General features: G+C 40.1%; 3 protein-coding genes across 3 annotated transcripts in view; 2 read left to right on the top strand and 1 right to left on the bottom strand.

The window, feature by feature from the left end:
- Positions 1–21,762, bottom strand: part of LOC143265368 (uncharacterized) — a 253,696-nt gene that overhangs the window by 74,767 nt on the left and 157,167 nt on the right. The window lies entirely within an intron of this gene.
- LOC143265400 (ATP-dependent DNA helicase Pif1-like) lies at positions 6,803–8,296 on the top strand. The gene has a single exon (XM_076537227.1). The coding sequence runs from the start codon at positions 6,803–6,805 to the stop codon at positions 8,294–8,296; it is 1,494 nt and encodes a 497-aa protein (XP_076393342.1).
- On the top strand, positions 14,342–17,198 carry LOC143265399 (uncharacterized). The gene is made up of 2 exons (XM_076537226.1): positions 14,342–16,046; positions 16,141–17,198. Exons 1-2 carry the CDS (start codon positions 14,342–14,344, stop codon positions 17,196–17,198), a joined length of 2,763 nt encoding a protein of 920 aa, XP_076393341.1.

The raw sequence follows: 21,762 nt of genomic DNA, 5'->3' as shown, positions 1-21,762 counted from the left end.
TATGGAAACAACTTAAATAAAACTTACCCATTGATTCATGAAAAAACTAGCTTCGATAAAAAATATTTATGTCACCGGGTAGATCCACCGATCAGAGCATCAACAGCTGATATCCTGGCAGGGTCAATGAACTCTCAATTTATTTCACTGTCTCTTTCTAATAATTGCACAACATAAGCACGACCGGTAAACGGACCGAATGAAAACGCGTGAACGATTATTCATAGATATGTATGTTTAACGATACGCTATATTCTCATTATAAGGTATCCGAATTGAGGAATCGATATTATATTGTATTTTATTAGAAGACATTGTTAGACTGGCCACGGATCGCGGTTTCGTTCTCGATCGCGAGGCATACGTCGCGAACGGTTGCCATGCAACGATGATCTGTTGAACGACTGCAGCGTCGATCGACAGTCATCGTTTATTGTCGAAAGATACGTGTTGAAATAAAATGTATCGTTGTTTTTAATAAAAAATTCTGTTTTCTTGCTTTCAAGATAATATAGTTTAAATTATTTCTGAATATTCGTTTATGTGTTTTCATTCGTCGTATTTATGTGTTGAACTCACAGTGAAAATTAGTGAAAATTAGTGAAAAATGACAGAAAAAAGTGATAATGAAAACTAATAATGAGAGATAACAGTGATAGGTGACAGTGAAGTTTCTTGAGAGTTTTTTCAGAGTTTCTATTATTTATGAGAACAGTAAGGATCGGTGGATCGACCCAGTGACAGAGATGCATTTTCATCGTGATTATTTACGGTTCAATGGGTGAGTTACATTTAAATTAATAAATTTATTAATTATTCAATTCAAATTTTTATTTGTTGAATAGAAAAGTTATTTAATTTTTTAAAAATGAGAATTTGTTCTTTTTCATTATCACAATATCGAACGAAAATAATTTTCCATAGTTTATCCATTATTTCTTTGCCATAACAAATAAACGTATCGAATAAATTTGATTTACCTCAATAAGCCTCAACCAATTGAGCCTCAACCAATATTTTGGCAAAGGAAAAAGTTGTTCAGAATCGCCCCACCTACCACCCCTTTTCGGGTCCTACACTAATTGCGGGACACCCTGTATATCGTAGAAAAGATCGGGCAAATTGTTAAAAAAACATAAAACATAACTAATTTATTATATATTATTTCTGGAATTAATATTTTGTGTTTGCACATGATACATTTGAAAAGAAAATATCATGATACGATTGTTGTCATCTATTAGTTTTGATGCAAACTGTTTTTTAATGGTGGGCCCTTTTAGCGGTACCCTCTGGGGTGCTATATGTATGTACGTATAGCCAGGCCTGAATCCAGTCTCAGCACCAAGCAGCGCGATATCCCAGCGGCCATATTGTTATTCAAACGGTTCGGATTTATCGAATTACGCGAGCCAAAACGCCTCTGCGAAGAAGTAACATTTCGACATGATTTCTTTTGCATACTATTGTCAGAAGTTTAATCTAGGTCGGTCCGCGGGCCGATTTTGCAATTTTGTCCAAAACAATTTTATGCACTGAAAACTAACATTTCTTATAGAAGAAAATTTTTCACGTCCCTTTTTCCAAAATCGGCCCGCGGACCGACCTAGATTAAACTTCTGAGAGTAGTATGCAAAAGAAATTATGTCGAAATATTACTTCTTCGCAGAGTCGTTTTGGCTCGCGTAATGCGTGTTTTTTCGTAACATCATATTTACCGTCCTTGTCTCTCCTAACCAAAAACACAGTAAATAGACAGAGAACATTCGACGAACTTCACACCATTCGCTTGCACTCCATGAGGGCGCCACATTCGTTTTGGCTAGCACCATAACGTTCGTGAAAAGCAGGGAAAATCCTACGTCTGAGCACGAGAAAATGAATTTCAAAAAATGTAGAGGGTGAAATTTTTTTCATTTTTCGAAAAAATATAAATAAATGTAAGACATTTTTTTCAATCATGAAAGAGTGTCGGAAAAACCATGCGAAACGCGCTTTGTTTCGACGCTCTGACTTCAAGTTTAAATTATAGAGGGTGATTCAAAAAAAGTGGTCCACACGAATATCTACGAAACTATTGACTTTAGAGAAAAATGTTTCAGACAAAAGTTGAAGGGTTTCAAAGACTGCTTCAGCCCCTGCTTTCGGCTTGGCTCTCGGATCAACAGTCGAGACAATTTGAAGGTCGAATCGATTTTTTGCAACGGACACACATATTTTTTATCACGAGCACGGAAAGCGGGCTAAATTCTACGTTAGACCATCGCAAAATGAATTTAATAAAATGGGAGGGGATGAAAATATTTTTCAAATTTTTAATAAATATCGAACAAGTACAATATTTTTTTGCGACATGTAAGAGTATCGGAGACACCCTATAGATTCCGCTTCGTTTCAGGACTTTGACTTTAACTTTGAGTTATACAGGGCGATCAAAAGCAAGAAATTACTTCCAAGGGTGGGGCAGAAGGGCACCGTAGGCTGCCCCATATAAAACCTTAAAACTTTTGTTCGAAACATTTTTGGAAAAAATGTATACTTTAGGAAATATTGAAAAAATTAAATATTTTTGAAACACCCTATATAAACTATAGTAGAATAATCCCAAATAATAAAAACTATTTACGGCAAGTGGATAAAACTAACACTTCGAATATTAACGACAGAACACATTTTTATGCGGCATATAACTGAAGAAAAGAACCCTTCATATACGATGACACGCATGGTAATACATCTATTTGCACTTCTGCGTTCGGCTTGACAGCAGCTCGCTCTCCTGCTCGCTCTATTCCCGTGCATTGACTCGCGTTTCTTATACTACAGTGACCGTCCTTTTCAGTATAGCATTGCAGTCTCTTTGCGATTTCCGTATTGTATTTACGTGGTAAGTAATAAAGTATTAATCAAAATTATTTTTATTTTTTACAAATTCTGTTCTATATAATATATCTCACACATATTTTGGTTGCCTAATTATTAACGGAAAGGTTGTATTATCTATTTGCAGTTCTGCGTTCGGCTTGAAAACAGCTCACGCTTACATCCTACAGTGACCGTCCTTTTCAGGATAGCATTGCAGTCCCTTTGCGATTTCCGTATTGTATTTACGTGGTAAGTATAAAGTATTAATCAAAATCGTTTCTATTTTTTACAAATTCTGTTTCATATAATATATCTTGCATCTTATTTTAATAGCCCGATTATCGCCGCTAAGGTTCTATTGGGATCTTACAACTGTCTGTTCCATTTACACCGTAAGTACATTTTACTGCTTAAAACTTCATATATTTTGTAATAATTATGTTCTCTTTAGTATAACAGATATAAATCTTGACAGGACAGTGTACAAGTAACGCCCGTTAAGGTTACATTGGGATCATCGAACTCTGTTTTATTTTGAACGTAAGTATATTGTATCTATTAAAAATAAATAGATTAGATGTTTATTCTGTTTCTTTTAAGGTACCGCATATCGATAAAGACAGAGTCGTATCGGATTAACGCACGCCGAGCTTATATTACGATTTACCAACTTTGTCTTCGATTTTCGTCGTAAGTATCAATTGTGTCACATGCAACTAAATAGATTTTGTATTAATTTTTTTGTATTATTTCAGCGTACAGAACATCAATAATGGATGATTCTCCTCTAAATACCGCCCGCCGAGGTCGTCCGATCAAGACCCGTCGCCGGTCTACTGTTACTGCCCGAACGGACAGAAACCGTAATTCGCAAAGCCAATTACGGACACGCTCTGCAACTGAAGCTTCGTCGCCGGTTCCGTCAACATCACGCGGTCGTGTCCGCAAAGCCACTGCGCCGTACGTTGTTGAACCAACGAGCTCAGCGATGATACGTGCTTCGGCTTCTCCCGCTCCGCAGCCATCAACGTCTACCTCTTTTCGCGCTCCAAAGCCCGTTCGTCGGCGAAGAACACGTAACACAAATGTGCCCGCTACTCCACGCTCGGTTGGCAGACCAGCTACTTACGCCGATATAGGTCCAGATGGCGAAGTGCTACCCTATACTGGACGGCGATGTTTCGGTCCACAGTGGTTACGACCAACTGAAGAGGACGAACAAGGCAGACGTACGCCCGCAGGTATCGACGAACGCCGGCGTTGATTGCAACGCGAGAACAAGTATTGCTTGAATGAGCGCTAAGAAGTCGCCCGTCGTACCGGAGAAGCTACGGCCACGAGACTCTTCATGGAGACATCTTATTACAGCATTGGGCCGATGAATGCCATTTGTCCACATTGCATGGCCAAACACTTCCAGTCAGAGCGTACCGAGGCCGGACACTTTTCTTCCTGCTGCTCTAACGGAAAGGTCGCGTTTACCCTTCGGCCGATCCACCCGTATCTCCGTGAGGTGTTCACTAATCCAGAACACTGCGACTTCAAATATTTCCAGGACAATAGCCGCTACATCAATTCTGCCTTTAGTTTCTGCTCGCTCGGTCTCAAAATTGATAACCCTCCGTCTGGCACTTATTATCTGATCGGTAGAGGAGAAATATTCCATCGCATTGGCCCGTTACATCAGGAGGATAGTTCGCGCACTGATGCAAACATGCCGTATGGCTCAGCCTACTTTTGTAACATAGAAACGGCCACAAGACTGTGCTACGAGGCCACGAAATTAAGTCCTCGGATCTTAAATAATATTACTATGATCATGCGAGAGAACTCGGCCCTTGCTCAGCAATTTCTCCACGCGTACGAGAAGGAGCAAGAGCTCATTCGACAAAATCAACCGCGGCCTACAGTCCACATACAACTTTTGCCTGGCCCTGCTGGCGCCGGTATTCACGTCGGGCGTACCAACCTGCCGACTACACGCGACGATGTAGCGGTATTATACGGTGACCACGGTGGTCTTCCTCGCCAACACCACCAGCTGATCATCCAAAATCGTGCCATGCCGAACACCGAACCTCTACAGATCGTCAAGATTACGAAACCCCTTCTTGATGCCATGTTATATCCTTTGCTGGATCCGTACTCGGTAATTGGATGGCACACCGGTATCCGTCACACTGTGGGAACTGATAACCGGAAATACGTCATCCTTCGCGAGCATGCAGCTTGTCAGATGGCCATTCGCGACGATCAAGACTATTTGCAGGACTGTGGCAAGTTATTTCAGCAATGGTTGGTCGACGAAGCTCTACGAGTTGAAGAAGACAAACTTCAATGGCTGCAAGAGAATCAGAGTGTCCTACGTCGTGATTCATTGCAGAATATCGGCGATTTCAATAATCACGATCAAAGGACCAGCGTGACGAACAATCCTGACACCAGTGTTCCAGTATTGCTGCCATCCTCATTCATCGGCGGTCCACGACATGCAATGAACACCATGCATGACATGCTGGCCATGTCTATGCAACTTGGTGCTGCGACATTTTTTATCACCTTCACGGCAAATCCTGCTTGGCCCGAGATCGAAGGCAGTATTAATCATGGAAACCGGCGAGACTTAAGGCCAGATATCGGGAATCGCGTTTTTTGGTAATTACCAAAAATGCATTCTTCGGTAAATGCCGGTACTACGGCTATTCCGTAGAAATGCAGAAGCGACAAATACCCCACTCGCACTGGATAGTCGCTGTTGAACCGCCGCATAATTCGAGAGATCCCGAATACATTGATCGCGTTATATGCGCAGAAATTCCGGACCCGGTGGTAGACCCCGAATTATACGATATAGTTTGTACAAATTACCTGCATCTGTGTACTGAAATCTGTTCGCCAGACGGCGGGATTACATGCAAGCAGAATTTCCCCAAGGCCTTCCAGCAACATACACAGGTGCAGTTGAATGGATATCCGCTATACCGTCGGCGAGACAACGGCCGGCACGTTATGAAGAGGCGCGGTCAAATAACGGTTCGGTTGGATAATCGTCATGTAGTACCATACAACCCATATCTGGCGAAGATGTTCGGCTGTCACATCAATGTGGAACACCTTTCCGGTGTACGTGTAATTAAATATATATTTAATTATATTAATAAAGGCCACGACGTAACGCATATTGCAGAAATTATTACCTCCGAACCGGGTAACGAAATAAGGAGGTACCGTACAATGCGATACCTTGGTTCGTCCGAGGCTCACTGGCGCCTAATGAAGTATAATCTATACGGCCTCTCTCATACCGTAGAGCGCCTAACGGTACACAGGAGGAACGACCGTACGGTATACTTCGCGGTCGGTCAGGCAGGTCCCGCGGCAAACACGGCAGCTAACCGTGACACGCAACTGACGGCGTTCTTTAAATTAAACGACATTAATCCGGTCGCTCGCGGGTATTTATACCGGGATATCCCCCAGAACTTCATATGGAGCAGCCAGGCAAAAAAGTGGACCGCCGGAGTTCGACAATCGAATCGAATTGGCAGAATATTCCAAGTCCCACCGAATAACCCGGAATTGGCTGCGATTCGGCTTTTGCTCCACCATGTTAAGGGTCCACGCAACTGGGACGAACTCTTTTCCTACGAAGGTAGAGTGTACGCCTCCGCTCAAGAAGCATGCCACGCACGCGGACTGATCGATAGTGGTACTGCCTTCCAGGAGACCTTAGACGAAGCCGCGCAATGCCAACGTCCACGGGCTTTTCGTGTCCTCTTCGGATAACTACTTGCCCTGACCCGTCCACCCAACGGCGCTTCAATGTGGGAACACCACAAAGAGGAACTTACGCATGACCTCATCCGTATCTATGGCACCGACGAGTCTTCGCTTCGCGCATGGTCTACGTGACATAAGATTGATCGCAGAGGCTAATATGGTTGACTGGACGAATTTAAACTTCCCGGAACCACCGGCTACCGCTTTCCGTCAACTGGCTCCATTCGATGAGTATGTCGTGCCTAACGAGGAATACGTTAGTCGGCTAAATACGGGGCAGCTCAGAGCGTATAATGCTATTTTAGACACTCTAAGTTCGTCGTATACAGGCCCTACCTGTTTCTTTCTGGATGGTCCAGGTGGCACTGGCAAAACGTTTATATACAAGGCCCTCATACAACACTTCAGAAATAACGGACACGTCGTCGTCCCATCCGCGTGGACCGGAATAGCGGCCCTTCTATTGCCTGGCGGCCGTACCTCCCATTACTTCTTCAAACTACCGGTTCCCCTCACCGAACATTCAAATTACAACGTAAGCCGTGCCAGTGTCGCAGGCCAACGCTTGATGGCTGCAAAACTGATTATTATGGATGAGGCGTCCATGTGCGAGCGACGGGCACTAATGGCGATGGACCGTATGCTTAAGGATATAACGGGCAATAGTCAACTGCCGTTCGGAGGTAAGATAATATTACTTGGTGGTGATTTCCGGCAATGTGCACCTGTCATTCCAAACGCGCTCGCAGGTTCGAACATCGCCGAGTCCATTTGTAGCAATCCCCTTTGGTCGCAATTTAAGTTGCTTCATCTCACGCAAAACATGCGTGTTGGACCGGGAGAAATTGATTTTGCCGCGTACCTTCTCACTATTGGCGACGGTTCCGCCAACGTTCCCGACACGGACATAACCAGTATCCCGCAAGACCTATTATTTCATGGGTCGCCTCGAGACCTAATTGACTGGGTTTATAACCGAAATCTTACACAGCCGAACCCCGTTCATGCCTTGCTTTGTCCCCGCAATGATCACTGCGACTTTATTAATAATATTATACTGGACTCGCTCGAAGGAGAACAAGGAGTTTATTTCTCGGAAGATAAACTCATTGATCCGTCCGCCGAAGCGATTATAGATTATCCGCCAGAACTATTGAACCACGTCGAAGTGGCTGGCCTGCCTCCGCACAAACTGCGTCTCCGAGTCGGTGCTATTGTTCTACTAATCCGAAATATGTCTCCGGTCGATGGTCTGGTGAACGGAACCCGTCTGCGTATCACCTCCCTTGGCAGTCGGATATTCCGCGCCAAAATAATAACCGACACTCACATTGGCCAAGAAGCGATAATTCCCAGAGTAAGATTAACACCAAGCGACAGTACCCTGGGAGTCGCATTTAGCCGTGAGCAATTCCCGGTGAAAGTCGCATTCGCTATGACTATAAACAAGTCGCAAGGCCAGACACTTCAGCGCGTCGGAATATACCTGAAGGACAGCGTCTTCGATCACGGCCAGCTGTATGTTGCCATGAGCCGCGTTACTTCCCGCGCACAGCTTCGTATCCTCATCGGCCACGCAGCGTACCCAACACATCCGGACCCATCGCATACCAAAAACATAGTTTATAATCAATTACTCACGGACGGATAAACAACTTCTTCTTTTCTTTTTATTTATGATGTATATAACTTGCGGGCTATTTTATTTACTTCAAACTTATATAGGTAAACTCATATACCGGATCCCACTTTATTCAATGTCGGCTCGGGCCACTAGTTTACTATGACTCTCTTAAGCGTAAATCGCTCCGGGTTTCTCCTTCGGTTCGCCGGGGGAAAAACTCTGTCGCTTACGTGGGTCATAGTTGCAGGGATGGCAATGCGTAACTCAGACCTCTTGTTAGGTCCTTTAGTCTCTCCCATCCAAGTCGCACGACCTACCTCTAAGTGGTACCTGTCGGTAACGTGACTGGTTGGCTGTTTGGGTGACTCACGTCGCCATCGCAGTCCTAGTCACGGCTAAACGGCGTACGCCGAACCTGGCGAATGCCAAATGGACCCTCCGGGTTTGTAGCCCGCTGAGTTCATGCCTTCGGGCGAAGATTATTGCACCCAAGAAGAATCAGACAAGCCTCGGATGGCCGGATACCTCTATCCGGAGGATGAATACCCTTTCGGACGTTGACGACAATGGCGATGGTTTAAAGGATCATGAGTTGGTACACAATTTGGATATATGCCCTTCATGTAAAATTGATCTAAGCAGTCGTACGTCGGCGAGCGCTGCGCAACACAGACGGCGATGCAATGCACCCCCTAAGCAGGCCGATGGATACGCGTGCGAAAATTCTTACAAGACTATCTCAATGCTGCTAGCTACCTTATATAATATCTTAATTGTTATAAATCACTACCCCAAACCGTGGTTGGAAAATCGAACTGCTCTGATACCTAAGGCGTCAGCAGATTTGGATATTATAACGAATTGGAGGCCGATAACGATTAGCTCATTTAGCTAATATCTAAAATATTGTTAAAGATTGTAGAAATAATGATATTTTTAATAAAAATGCTGATTGCCCTTATTCACAGGAGGTTATTTTAAATTATATATCTAATAAACATTGCAACAAACAACAAATTCCAAAAACACGTATCCCCTATTTTTGTCCATAGTTTACGTACACGAAGTTGCAAAAAAATAGATCAACATTTAGTACAAAAATTTAAACAAAAATGATAAATTTTCGAAATATTATTTAAACAAATAAAGTTTATTGAAATTTTTTTTCGCACAAAAATTGCCTATTAAAAGACCAACAGTTTACAAAAAAAAGAATCCAGTTATCTTCTTTAATTCCGGAGATATTCCCAAAAATATGATTTCCACCCCCAACTTCGAAGGCTATTTTCACCCCTTCAATATGCACGATTGCCGATAAAAAAAATACGTGTCAAATATTTCTTTGAGAACTATATCTCACATAAGTTTCATCAAAATCGGCGTGTCAGAGTTGGATATGTTCCCTTATAAGGGCGTATCCTTTCTAGACAAAGTTAGCAACGATATTTTTTTAGGAGTCTCGTGTGGGTCGAAAGGCTCAAAACAATGTGACACTACTAGGTGGACGATCCTCGGATCGTTCATCGCACGGGCCCCAGTTTGTCGTATGGGCGTCATCGGACTCGTCGTCGAGATCTCACCGTACGACGACCACGGCGCTCTAACGGTCGATCATGGGTACGCCAAGTTCGACGTTGAGACTTGCAATCGTCTCTAAATGACTTAGGTACCTGGCGGCGAGTTGTACTCGGTAGAGCAGTTACCACGCTGCGATTTGTTGAGACTCAGCCCTATGCTTGGAAATTCGTCTTCAATTCGAGATTGAAGAAGGCGAAAGAAAAAAGAAACAGGGGAGAGGAAAGAACTCTACCATTCCGTTTCCTGTAAAAACGTTCGAGTCAGAACGATCGTTATTTGTTACAAAAGGAGAAACCAATACACCGCAGGAAACTTTAAATTTCGTTACGAATCACGAAAGCAATACGCTGCCAGAACTTGTATTTAAGCCACGTATGCGATAAACAATACGCTGCCAGAACTTGTATTTAAGCCACGTATGCGAAAAGCAATACGCCTCCGTCCCGATTGGACGGTCCCGATTCGATGCGTTCCAATTCGAAGCGGTGTCGATTGGACGCGTTCCAATTCGAAGCGGTACCGATTGGACGCATTCCAATTCGACGCGGTGTCGATTGGACTCGTCCCAATTCGACGCGGTGCCGATTGGACGTCTTGCGTTTATGACGTCTTACAGTTCCAACTCCGTGCCGATTGGACAGGTTCCTTTTGGACTCGGAATCGTTCGGACTTCGTAGAGATTGGAACTCGCTTTGTTTTAGTTCGCGCGGCGGTAGACGCAATTCGGTGTATTAAATTTCGTATATATTATGCGTTATGTGATAAAATATGTGATGGAATATATTAAATTCGGATGTGAATTCAATTAAATTGGTGATTCTTTTGTGTTTCGTGTGTTGAAATGCATAATATGTATAGGTTTTATTGTAAATTTAACTTTAAGTGTAATAGAGATTTGCTGTGATACTTGCACATCTATACGTCGCGGCGTCTAACGAAATTCTGCCCCGAGCACGCGTGCAGGTTTCGACACGTCCAAGCAACAAACGACGATCGCTTCGACGCAAAATTCCGTTGAACACGCAAAAATCGTTATATGTATACTACTTCACGAAATACGTTACTCTAACTATAATACAATGTATGTTTACTTACAACTATGTTACACTCCCTACATATGTGTTTAGCAATATATAGATGAAATTTAAAATCTTTCGTAGCGTTGAATTTAAACCTGTATATAATAGTGGTTTTTCGTCGGATTTCATAATGCAAATGTACGCTAATGTTCATTTTGAGCAAAACCAGCGGCAGTAAATATTTGTCATTGATTGGTACGTAATTTTGTCCATTGTATGTAGAAGCGATGTTTGAATGTTGTATATATTGTTTGACAGGTACAGGTTATAGTGGGGAATATTTGCAAGCTGATTATTAAGACAGTGTAAGAAGCTGCATGTCAGTTATTGCAAGAAATATGGTATCACGTAGAATATTATTGTCCAGTAATCCATATGTATAGATTAGTTTGGATTTATTAAAACTATGTGGGATTTTTATGTGTGCGAAGTAGAACTGATTTATTTTTTCTCATGAGGAAGTGTAGAATATAATAGAGAACACTCTATAAATGGATAAGTTAAATCAAGTGTTAAAGAATGGTCAGGTTTATCATTATTTGGCAATTTCTTTTGCGCGTTACACGTATAAGTACTATAGCTGTGAACTCAAGCATGTTTCCTCTTTTCGTACATTCTGATGTCCAACACGGCCAAAGTCACGCCAATAAGAGTAAATGAAAGGATGTATTGCTTATTTCATGAAAGAAATATGATTGGTAAAATTGTATCTAATTTTTGACAGGTATAAGCTACAGCGAATCGCATCTTGAAAGTACTTATTAAGGTAGAACAATCAAAATTAACCTCCATATTCCATGAAATAAAATGAAAGTGTTGTTAAATGCAATATATCAATATACAATAATATGACCTGTTGTTCTGTCCATTCATTTTTAGCATTTGTTCAGACATTGATGTGGAAATTATAAAAGAAGTTATAGAGGAAAAAAAGTTGAATACATACAATAAAGAAATCAACCAATGTAGAGACAGAATGTATAATTTTTAATGAAATATTTGAACAAATAACTCAGGCATTCTCTGAAAGCGCAAATGCAATTACTTTCTGTCGAGGTACATCAGGAAATATGTTTAAGGTAAAAGAAATATTAAACCTTATTTTTCTCAATATATCCTTTATTTTATAATTAATGCTGTTGAATACATTGTATCAATATATAATAATATTTCTTTTCTTTATTTCCAACACATGTGTAACGTCCCTGGAACCTAAGTTCAGTTTGTTACAAGCGCTAAAAAGGTAAAGAGCGGCTTTTAGCCCTAAACGACTCGATTTTGCAAATAAAGATTGTGGGATTCGTGTGGTGTGCGGTTAAGGAGTGAAATCCACAGGTCAATATCTTTCAACAATTAGATTTATTCAATAAAACGATAAAAATGAAACTAACAAATAACAATAACAACGAATAAATAAAGGTATATAGGTTATAAATGATTAATTAGAATAGAGAAACTAAATAGATCTTGATATAATAATAATAATAATAATAGAAATAATAGAATTTGACAAATTAAACAATACGTGATAGATAATCGTGAATTTAAGGAAATGAAACTCGCTGTTATTGTTATTTGTTAGTTTCATTTTTATCGTTTTATTGAATAAATCTAATTGTTGAAAGATATTGACCTGTGGATTTCACTCCTTAACCGCACACCACACGAATCCCACAATCTTTATTTGCAAAATCGAGTCGTTTAGGGCTAAAAGCCGCTCTTTACCTTTTTAGCGCTTGTAACAAACTGAACTTAGGTTCCAGGGACGTTACACATGTGTTGGAAATAAAGAAAAGAAATATTATTATATATTGATACAATGTATTCAACAGCATTAATTATAAAATAAAGGATATATTGAGAAAAATAAGGTTTAATATTTCTTTTACCTTAAACATATTTCCTGATGTACCTCGACAGAAAGTAATTGCATTTGCGCTTTCAGAGAATGCCTGAGTTATTTGTTCAAATATTTCATTAAAAATTATACATTCTGTCTCTACATTGGTTGATTTCTTTATTGTATGTATTCAACTTTTTTTCCTCTATAACTTCTTTTATAATTTCCACATCAATGTCTGAACAAATGCTAAAAATGAATGGACAGAACAACAGGTCATATTATTGTATATTGATATATTGCATTTAACAACACTTTCATTTTATTTCATGGAATATGGAGGTTAATTTTGATTGTTCTACCTTAATAAGTACTTTCAAGATGCGATTCGCTGTAGCTTATACCTGTCAAAAATTAGATACAATTTTACCAATCATATTTCTTTCATGAAATAAGCAATACATCCTTTCATTTACTCTTATTGGCGTGACTTTGGCCGTGTTGGACATCAGAATGTACGAAAAGAGGAAACATGCTTGAGTTCACAGCTATAGTACTTATACGTGTAACGCGCAAAAGAAATTGCCAAATAATGATAAACCTGACCATTCTTTAACACTTGATTTAACTTATCCATTTATAGAGTGTTCTCTATTATATTCTACACTTCCTCATGAGAAAAAATAAATCAGTTCTACTTCGCACACATAAAAATCCCACATAGTTTTAATAAATCCAAACTAATCTATACATATGGATTACTGGACAATAATATTCTACGTGATACCATATTTCTTGCAATAACTGACATGCAGCTTCTTACACTGTCTTAATAATCAGCTTGCAAATATTCCCCACTATAACCTGTACCTGTCAAACAATATATACAACATTCAAACATCGCTTCTACATACAATGGACAAAATTACGTACCAATCAATGACAAATATTTACTGCCGCTGGTTTTGCTCAAAATGAACATTAGCGTACATTTGCATTATGAAATCCGACGAAAAACCACTATTATATACAGGTTTAAATTCAACGCTACGAAAGATTTTAAATTTCATCTATATATTGCTAAACACATATGTAGGGAGTGTAACATAGTTGTAAGTAAACATACATTGTATTATAGTTAGAGTAACGTATTTCGTGAAGTAGTATACATATAACGATTTTTGCGTGTTCAACGGAATTTTGCGTCGAAGCGATCGTCGTTTGTTGCTTGGACGTGTCGAAACCTGCACGCGTGCTCGGGGCAGAATTTCGTTAGACGCCGCGACGTATAGATGTGCAAGTATCACAGCAAATCTCTATTACACTTAAAGTTAAATTTACAATAAAACCTATAAATTGGGGGGCTCGTCCTATCAAAGAGTCATATTAGTGTCGTGTGTGACGGTGTTGAAGACGAATTGCGCGGTACTGTGAAAATTGACGAATTCAGTTCGCGTAAAGACGAAGACGATTCGAAGACGACGTGCGACGATTATAAAGACGATTTATTGTAAAGTGTAACGAGTTTAGACGAAATAATTCCGTATATTCTTTAGACGATAATTTGAGAAAAATATGGAAAACCTGAAACAAATCGCGACGATTGAATGTAAAATAAAAACTGCGTCGGCGGCGTCCATAAAAGCCCTTCACCGGTTCGTGTTTGATAATGAAGGCGATAGAGCTAATCGCAAGCGATTACGCGAATTTGGCGGATTTACATTCGCGGACGGTTCCGCAGAACATGTAACAAAACTAACTCAAGTAAACGCGTTAACATTCGGTGATTTGGTTTCGTGTTGCAATACTCTTGGACTGGACTATAGTGGTTCACGAGAAGATTTGATTCGTAAAGTGTGCAGTGCATTAATGGACATAAATTCACTTGTAACAATTACTGAAAATAACGAAGACGTAACAGAAGACGAAGATGCGATTGACCATCATGACGACCAAAACGAGGAAGAAAATGAGGACATAGAAGATATCGATGGTATGTCCGTCGCATCAAATCGAAGCATAAGACGTAACAATCAAGAAAGACGCAGAAAACCTGTCGAATTCGCAATGAATTACCGTGATGTAGAAGACTCGATACGATCCTTTGATGGCAGTAGTTCGTATCCAGTGGAACGATGGATCACTGATTTTGAAGATGTTGCAATCCTGTTTGAGTGGACAGAATTAGAAAAACTAGTGTTTGCAAAAAAATCATTAAAAGGACTAGCTAAACTATATATTCAAAATGAAGGTGTTAAAACGTGGGCAAAATTAAAAGAACTGTTGCGTGACGAATTCTCGACGAAAATGAACAGTGCCGAATTACACAATTTATTGTCACAGCGAAAAATGCGAAGAAACGAGACGGTACAGGAATACTATCTTATTATGAAGGAAATTGCATCGCGTGGAACGATCGAAAACGACGCTTTGATTCAATATATCATTGACGGCATACCCGACGAAACAAGTAATAAATTAATTCTATTTGGTACCAGAAAACTTAGTGATTTCAAAGAACGATTGAAAGTGTACGAAACATTGCGGAAGAAGAATCGTGAGGCTCCTGTAAGAGTAAGAGAAGAATCGACGAGGAGAACGGATTTCGGAGGAAGAGGCGACTATTCAAGAAAAACCCCGTTCCAGAAGAATGAAAATGCAACGACATCGAGAGTCGAATCAAGGTGTTACAATTGCGGTGAAAAAGGATATCTATCTAGAGACTGTGCGCGCAAATCGCTAGGGAAAAAATGTTTTGAATGTAAGTGTTTTGGGCATACTGCCGCAGAATGTACGAAAAAAGAAGGAGGTAAGCCGACTACAATTCCTCAGGTAACACCCACTGTTAATACTATTTCAACTTCGACGAGACACGAGATGCGTAAAGAAATTTTCATTAACGATGTACGCGTTAAGGCATTAATTGATACTGGTAGTTGCGTTAGTTTACTGCGCGAAGACGTTTATAAAAAAATTGGCATTGGCAATTTGCATGCGTGTACAACAAAATTAACTGGTTTCGGTAAAGGAAACGAAACACTACCTCTTGGCTATGTGCAAATAACTATTAAAATAGATTCAGAAGAATTTCCGACGACAGTTTACGTTGTACCAATTGATTCGATGAATGCAGAAGGTGTAATTGGCACCGATATTATAAATTTGGCCGAATTGACAATTAATCAACAGAATATTATTTTTCATAAAATTCCACTATGCACATTTTTGACACAAATTTCGACTGATAATAATTTATTAGATTTGACGCACGTTCAGGATGGTAAAATACGTGAAGAAGTACAAAGTTTAATAAAGTTCATATACACCCGAAAAGGAAAAAGATGCCACAATAAACATGCGTATCATTCTTAAAGACGAAAAGCCAATATATCAAAGACCACGCAGATTGTCTATGCTTGAAAGAGATATTTTACAAAAACAAATAGACGAATGGTTACAAAATCGTATTATTGAGCCTTATGCATCCGAATATGCAAGTTCGGTAGTAATAGTAAAAAAGAAAGACGGATCTTCTCGCGTATGTATTGATTACCGAAAATTAAACAAAATCGTAGAGAAAGATAGATTTCCACTTCCTTTAACTGAAGAATTGTTAGATCGATTACAGAATGCTCGTATTTTTTGCACAATTGATTTGAAAAACGCATTTTTCCATATTACGGTCGATGAAAACAGTAGAAAGTTCACTTCTTTTATAACACATTTTGGACAGTACCAATTTATTAAAATGCCATTCGGTCTTTCAAACGCACCAGCGGTTTTTCAGCGATTTATAAACGACGTATTCCGTGAGTTAGTCGTTCAAGGCGTTGTTTTAATATATATAGACGATATAATAATTCCCACGATAGACGAAGTAGAATGCTTGAGGCGATTAAAATTAGTGTTACAAACTGCAAGCGATTATGGTTTAAATCTGAATTTAAAAAAATGTAAATGGATGCACACACGTATAGAATTTTTGGGTCATCATATTGAGAACGGAAAAATTTATCCGTCTGAAGAAAAGGTGAAAGCGGTCGTTCATTTTCCCGAACCAAAAAGTATAAAAGACGTGCAAAGCTTTTTAGGTTTATCAGGATATTTTCGTAAATTTATCTCACATTATTCGATTATTGCGAAACCTTTAAGTGACTTGCTGCGAAAAGACAAACCTTTCGAATTTAATAATTTGCAAAAGACGGCATTTAACCAGTTGAAAGAAGTGCTTTGTCAAAGCCCAGTTCTTAAGATTTATGATCCAAAATCCGAAACTGAATTACATACTGACGCATCCAAAGACGGTTTTGGAGCAGTTCTAATGCAACGATCTTCCGACGATGAGCAATTACATCCAGTTTATTATATGAGCCTTAAAACTAAGAGGAAAGAAATTATAGCAGTTACGAACTTGAAACCCTTGCCATTGTAAAGTCACTTGAAAAATTTCGAACATACCTTTTAGGAATAAATTTTAAAATTATTACAGACTGCTGCATTTCAAAAAATGATGAGTAAAAAAGACATAATTCCGCGTATAGCTAGATGGGTTCTGTTTCTAGAAGATTTTAATTATTCGATAGAGCATAGACAGGGAACGAGAATGAAACATGTGGACGCACTAAGTAGAAATGCAGTAATGATAATTAATAAAGAGTCGATTATACCGAAAATAAAAAAATTGCAAGAAGAAGATTCGGAAATCAAATTAATTTTCGAGATTTTAAAAACTAGGCCATATAAACAATACTGTATTCGAGACGATTTACTTTACAATTTTGTTGACGGGAAAGAATTATTAGTTGTACCGCAAGTGTTACAAGACGAAATTATTCAAGAGGCTCACCAGAAAGGACATTTTGCAACTATGAGAACCGAAAATATTATTCGTCAAGATTATTCTATACCCGATCTTAAAAAGAAGATAGAACGCTATAGTAATTGTATTCCGTGTATTTTAGCTAATAGGAAATTAGGGAAGCAAGAAGGATTTTTACATCCCCTCACTAAAGCCGATATTCCGTTGCGTACTTACCATGTCGATCACTTAGGACCGTTAGAATCAACTTATAAGAATTACAATCACATTTTTGCCGTTATCGATAGTTTTACAAAATTCGTTCGGCTATATCCAACAAAATCGACAACAACACGCGAAGTTATAAATAAATTAGAGGCGCAAAAGAATATATTTGGAAATCCTACGCAAATTGTATCCGATAGAGGAACCGCATTTACTTCACTAGAATTCGAAGAGTATTGTAAAAACGAAAAGATAAATCACATATTAATCACGACTGGTCTTCCAAGAGCAAATGGACAGGTAGAGAGACTGAATAGAACTATTATTTCTACATTATCAAAATTAACTTTAGAGGATCCGAGTAAATGGTACAAATATACCAATAGGTTACAAAGAGTTTTAAATTCAACATTCCAACGTAGTATCGGAATGACCCCATTTGAATTACTATTTGGTGTAAAGATGCGTGATAAAGACGATTTGCTCTTGAAAGAATTAATTGAAAAAGAATTATTAATCCAATTTGAAGAAAACCGTGACGACCTGCGCGAGAAAGCTAAAACGCAAATTTGTAAAATTAAAGAAGAAAATAGAAAAGCGTATAACCGAAAAAGGAAAAAGGCACATCAATGTGGGACTGGTTTATTCGGTGTTCATCGAATACGATCGGGCGCGAACGGGCGAGCGGGAAACATGGACGATTGGCGCCAAGATAGTTCGGCGGTATTACATGTTGGCGCGAAAATTAGCGAGGGAACGAAGAATTGGACTGCATTTGTTTCCTTTTACGCGGGAACCAGGGGAGAACGCGGAAAAAGGCGTAGCGTCGGGTTCAGTCTCGTTTTAACGTTGAAAGTAGGAAGTCGTCCGAAAAGTTGTATCAGTGTCCGTATTTGATTTTTATATTTCGTTGATTATTATACTCTTGTTAAATTATTAAAATTATTATTCTGTTATTATTATTCCCAAAAAAATTAGTAATCCGTCAACCTCGAGTATTTTCGATCCTACAATTGGAGGCTCAGCCGGGATCGAGAGATTCAGACGGATCGCGAAGTTTACACGTCGGTTGGGAAAACGTGGTATAACGTTGTACGTTGATTGTTCGGTTCGCGAGTGAAACATACAGGTTTTAAGTTGTTGCAGCGCGGTAGAAAGTTGACCACGTGTCGATAAGTTGTGTCTGAATTGTGAATCTCGTGAAAGAACAATATACGAAGAAAAACCATGGAAGCAGGAAAGAGTACAGACGGAACGAATTGCGAAAGTGGATCCGACAAGAGGGGAAATCAGATTAAGAAGCTGGACGAGGAAACGATAGCCGCAATGAAGGTAGATCAATTGAAAAAAGAATTGAAAACCCTTGGTTTGTCGTCGGTGGGGAAAAAACCAGAATTGCGTGCGCGATTGTTAGTGGGTGTGCAAAATGATGTACCAGAAGAAACGGATGACGATGAGGAAACCACGGAGAAAAGTGGCTCGTGGAAAAGTTTCCACGAAGAAAGTAGCGAGGAAGAAGAGGAATAAGATGGCGAACCGGAAACGAAGGGAAAGCAGGTTTACCATCAAAGACGTAGAGGGCAGCCTGTGCCATTTCACTGGAGACGATAAACGACCGATTAAAAAGTGGATAGAGGACTTCGAAGATACGAGTGAGTTATTAGGTTGGGATGATGTACAAAATTTTATATACGGCAAAAAAATGTTGCAAGGTTCGGCAAAGAAATTCGTGTCGTTTGAAAAGGGAATCACGTCGTGGGAAAAATTGAAACGTTGCCTAATCCGTGACTTCCACGTTCAGAAAAACAACGCGGAAGTACATGCCCAACTGTATCGGCGGAGAAAAACACCCAGTGAGACCAGTCGGCAATATATTTACGAAATGCAGGAAATAGCTGAGCAGGGAGAGATCGATGAAGATTCTCTTATGCAGTACATAATAGACGGTATACCAGATAGCAATGAGTCTAATAAAGCAATTCTGTATAGTGCTCAAAGCTTACGTGAATTAAAGAGAAATCTGGAGGTGTACGATCGACTGAGAGAAAGAACCGATCGGAAGAGGGGAACGATGAAGAAAGAAGAGCCGAAGAAAGACGAAAGAAGAGTGACAAATAAAGCCGTGTCAAGGGCCAACGCAAAGTTACACTGCTACACGTGCGGATCGACGGAGCATGCAGTGAAAGAATGCCCGAATAAAAACAGAGGCCCGAAGTGTTTTGGTTGCAACGATTATGGACATATATCAAAGGAATGCCCGAAAAAGGGTGAAGAAGAGCGGCGGAAGTCAGTGAATTGTGTTCAAAGTACGGACGATAAACTCGCGGTTGTGACAATTAACGGCGTTACATGCTACGCATTGATAGACACGGGCAGTGACGTAAATTTGATTCGAGCGGATATTTTTAAAAAGATTGCAAGTGTGAAGTTATGTGCAACGCGTCGAGTGTTAACGGGTTTCGGGAATTCACAAACAATACCGGTAGGTCGGTTCGACGCGAAACTAAGTGTAGATGGGACGGACTATAATACCGAAATTTTAGTAGTACCGCCGGAAACGATGACGTCCGAGGTAATTTTAGGGCGAAACTTTTTAGTGCAGGTAGAAGTGTGCATTCGCGGCGGTGTAATTACAATAAGACCGGTGAATACCGCGGTGTCGGGAGCGAAAGAAACGCGTGAGTACGACGAAACGAATGGCGACGTATCGGACGATCTGAGAGACGAAGTAGGACAGCTGATGCAAATTAATTACGTGGAAGCGAACGAATTAGATGTGTCTCAAGAATACCGCGAGAAATTAAATACGCTGATGGCGAGTTATCAGCCTGCGAAAAATACGATTACGTCGGTAGAGACAAAGATTGTTTTGCGTAGCGAGGAGCCAATCAGTCACCGTCCGAGGCGGTTGGCTCCAAGAGAGAAAGCGGTGTTAGATAAACAGATAGATGAGTGGCTGGAGAATGGCATAATATACCCTAGTACCAGTGAATTTTCGAGTCCCGTGGTGATTGTGCCGAAAAAGAACGGTGAATATCGCGTGTGTATAGACTATAGGAAAATAAACAGACAGATGGTGCGTGACAGATTCCCCATGCCTCTTGTAGAAGATAGTATAGACTCCTTAGCAGGAACGCTAGTGTTTTCGGTAGTAGATTTAAAGAGCGGATTTTTACACGTATCGGTAGATAAAAACAGTCGAAAACACACGATGTTTGTAACCTCAAGTGGACAGCATGAGTTCGTGAATACTCCGTTGGGTCTGTCCATTAGTGCAGCTAGTTATACGCGATTTATAACCGAAATTGGTAAGGAGTTCATTCGGAGTAAGAACGTTGTTAAGTACGTCGACGAAGCATACGAGAAATTGGTAAAAGCGTTGAAGGTCGCGGCGAAAAACGGGTTAGAAATAAATTGGTCGAAATCTAAGTTTATGCAGATGCGTGTCGAATACTTAGGTTATGAGTTTGAAGGTGGACGTGTTTACTCCTCGCCTCTAAAGATGAAAGCGGTACTGTTGCAGAAAGATGTAGGAGAAAAAAGTTGAAACTAGAACTGTTAGTAGTTATAAGAACGGTGCAAGAATTTAGAATGTATCTATTAGGAGTTAGATTAGTTACAGTTTGCAAAATGTTGGAAAAAACGTTGTATAAACAGGACGTAGCACATAAGGTCGCGAGATGGACGTTGACGTTGAAAGGGTTAAAGAAGGAGAAGAAAAAGAAACGTTTGAAGTTAGTCGAGGGAAAAAAGGGGGTGGGAGATTTCCGCTACCTCTCTCTCTTTCCTCCTCGTAGTTCGCAGGATTCAGAGATAGCCCAGGACAGGTACGAAGGTGTTCGGATAGGAGACGGAGAAAGACCCTGGCACACACCATCAGTTGATTCCATGAAGCGGTACGGGAGTATTACCTCTTCGGGGACGAAGAAGATGAAGCAGGAATGGCCGAATGTGGGATTGGTTTATTCGGTGT

The sequence above is a fragment of the Megachile rotundata genome, chromosome 11 (assembly GCF_050947335.1).
Source record: "Megachile rotundata isolate GNS110a chromosome 11, iyMegRotu1, whole genome shotgun sequence".
Taxonomy (NCBI): Eukaryota; Metazoa; Arthropoda; class Insecta; order Hymenoptera; family Megachilidae; genus Megachile; species Megachile rotundata.
The sequence above is the reverse complement of the archived record's forward strand: the minus strand, read 5'-3'. Positions and strand labels throughout refer to the sequence as shown.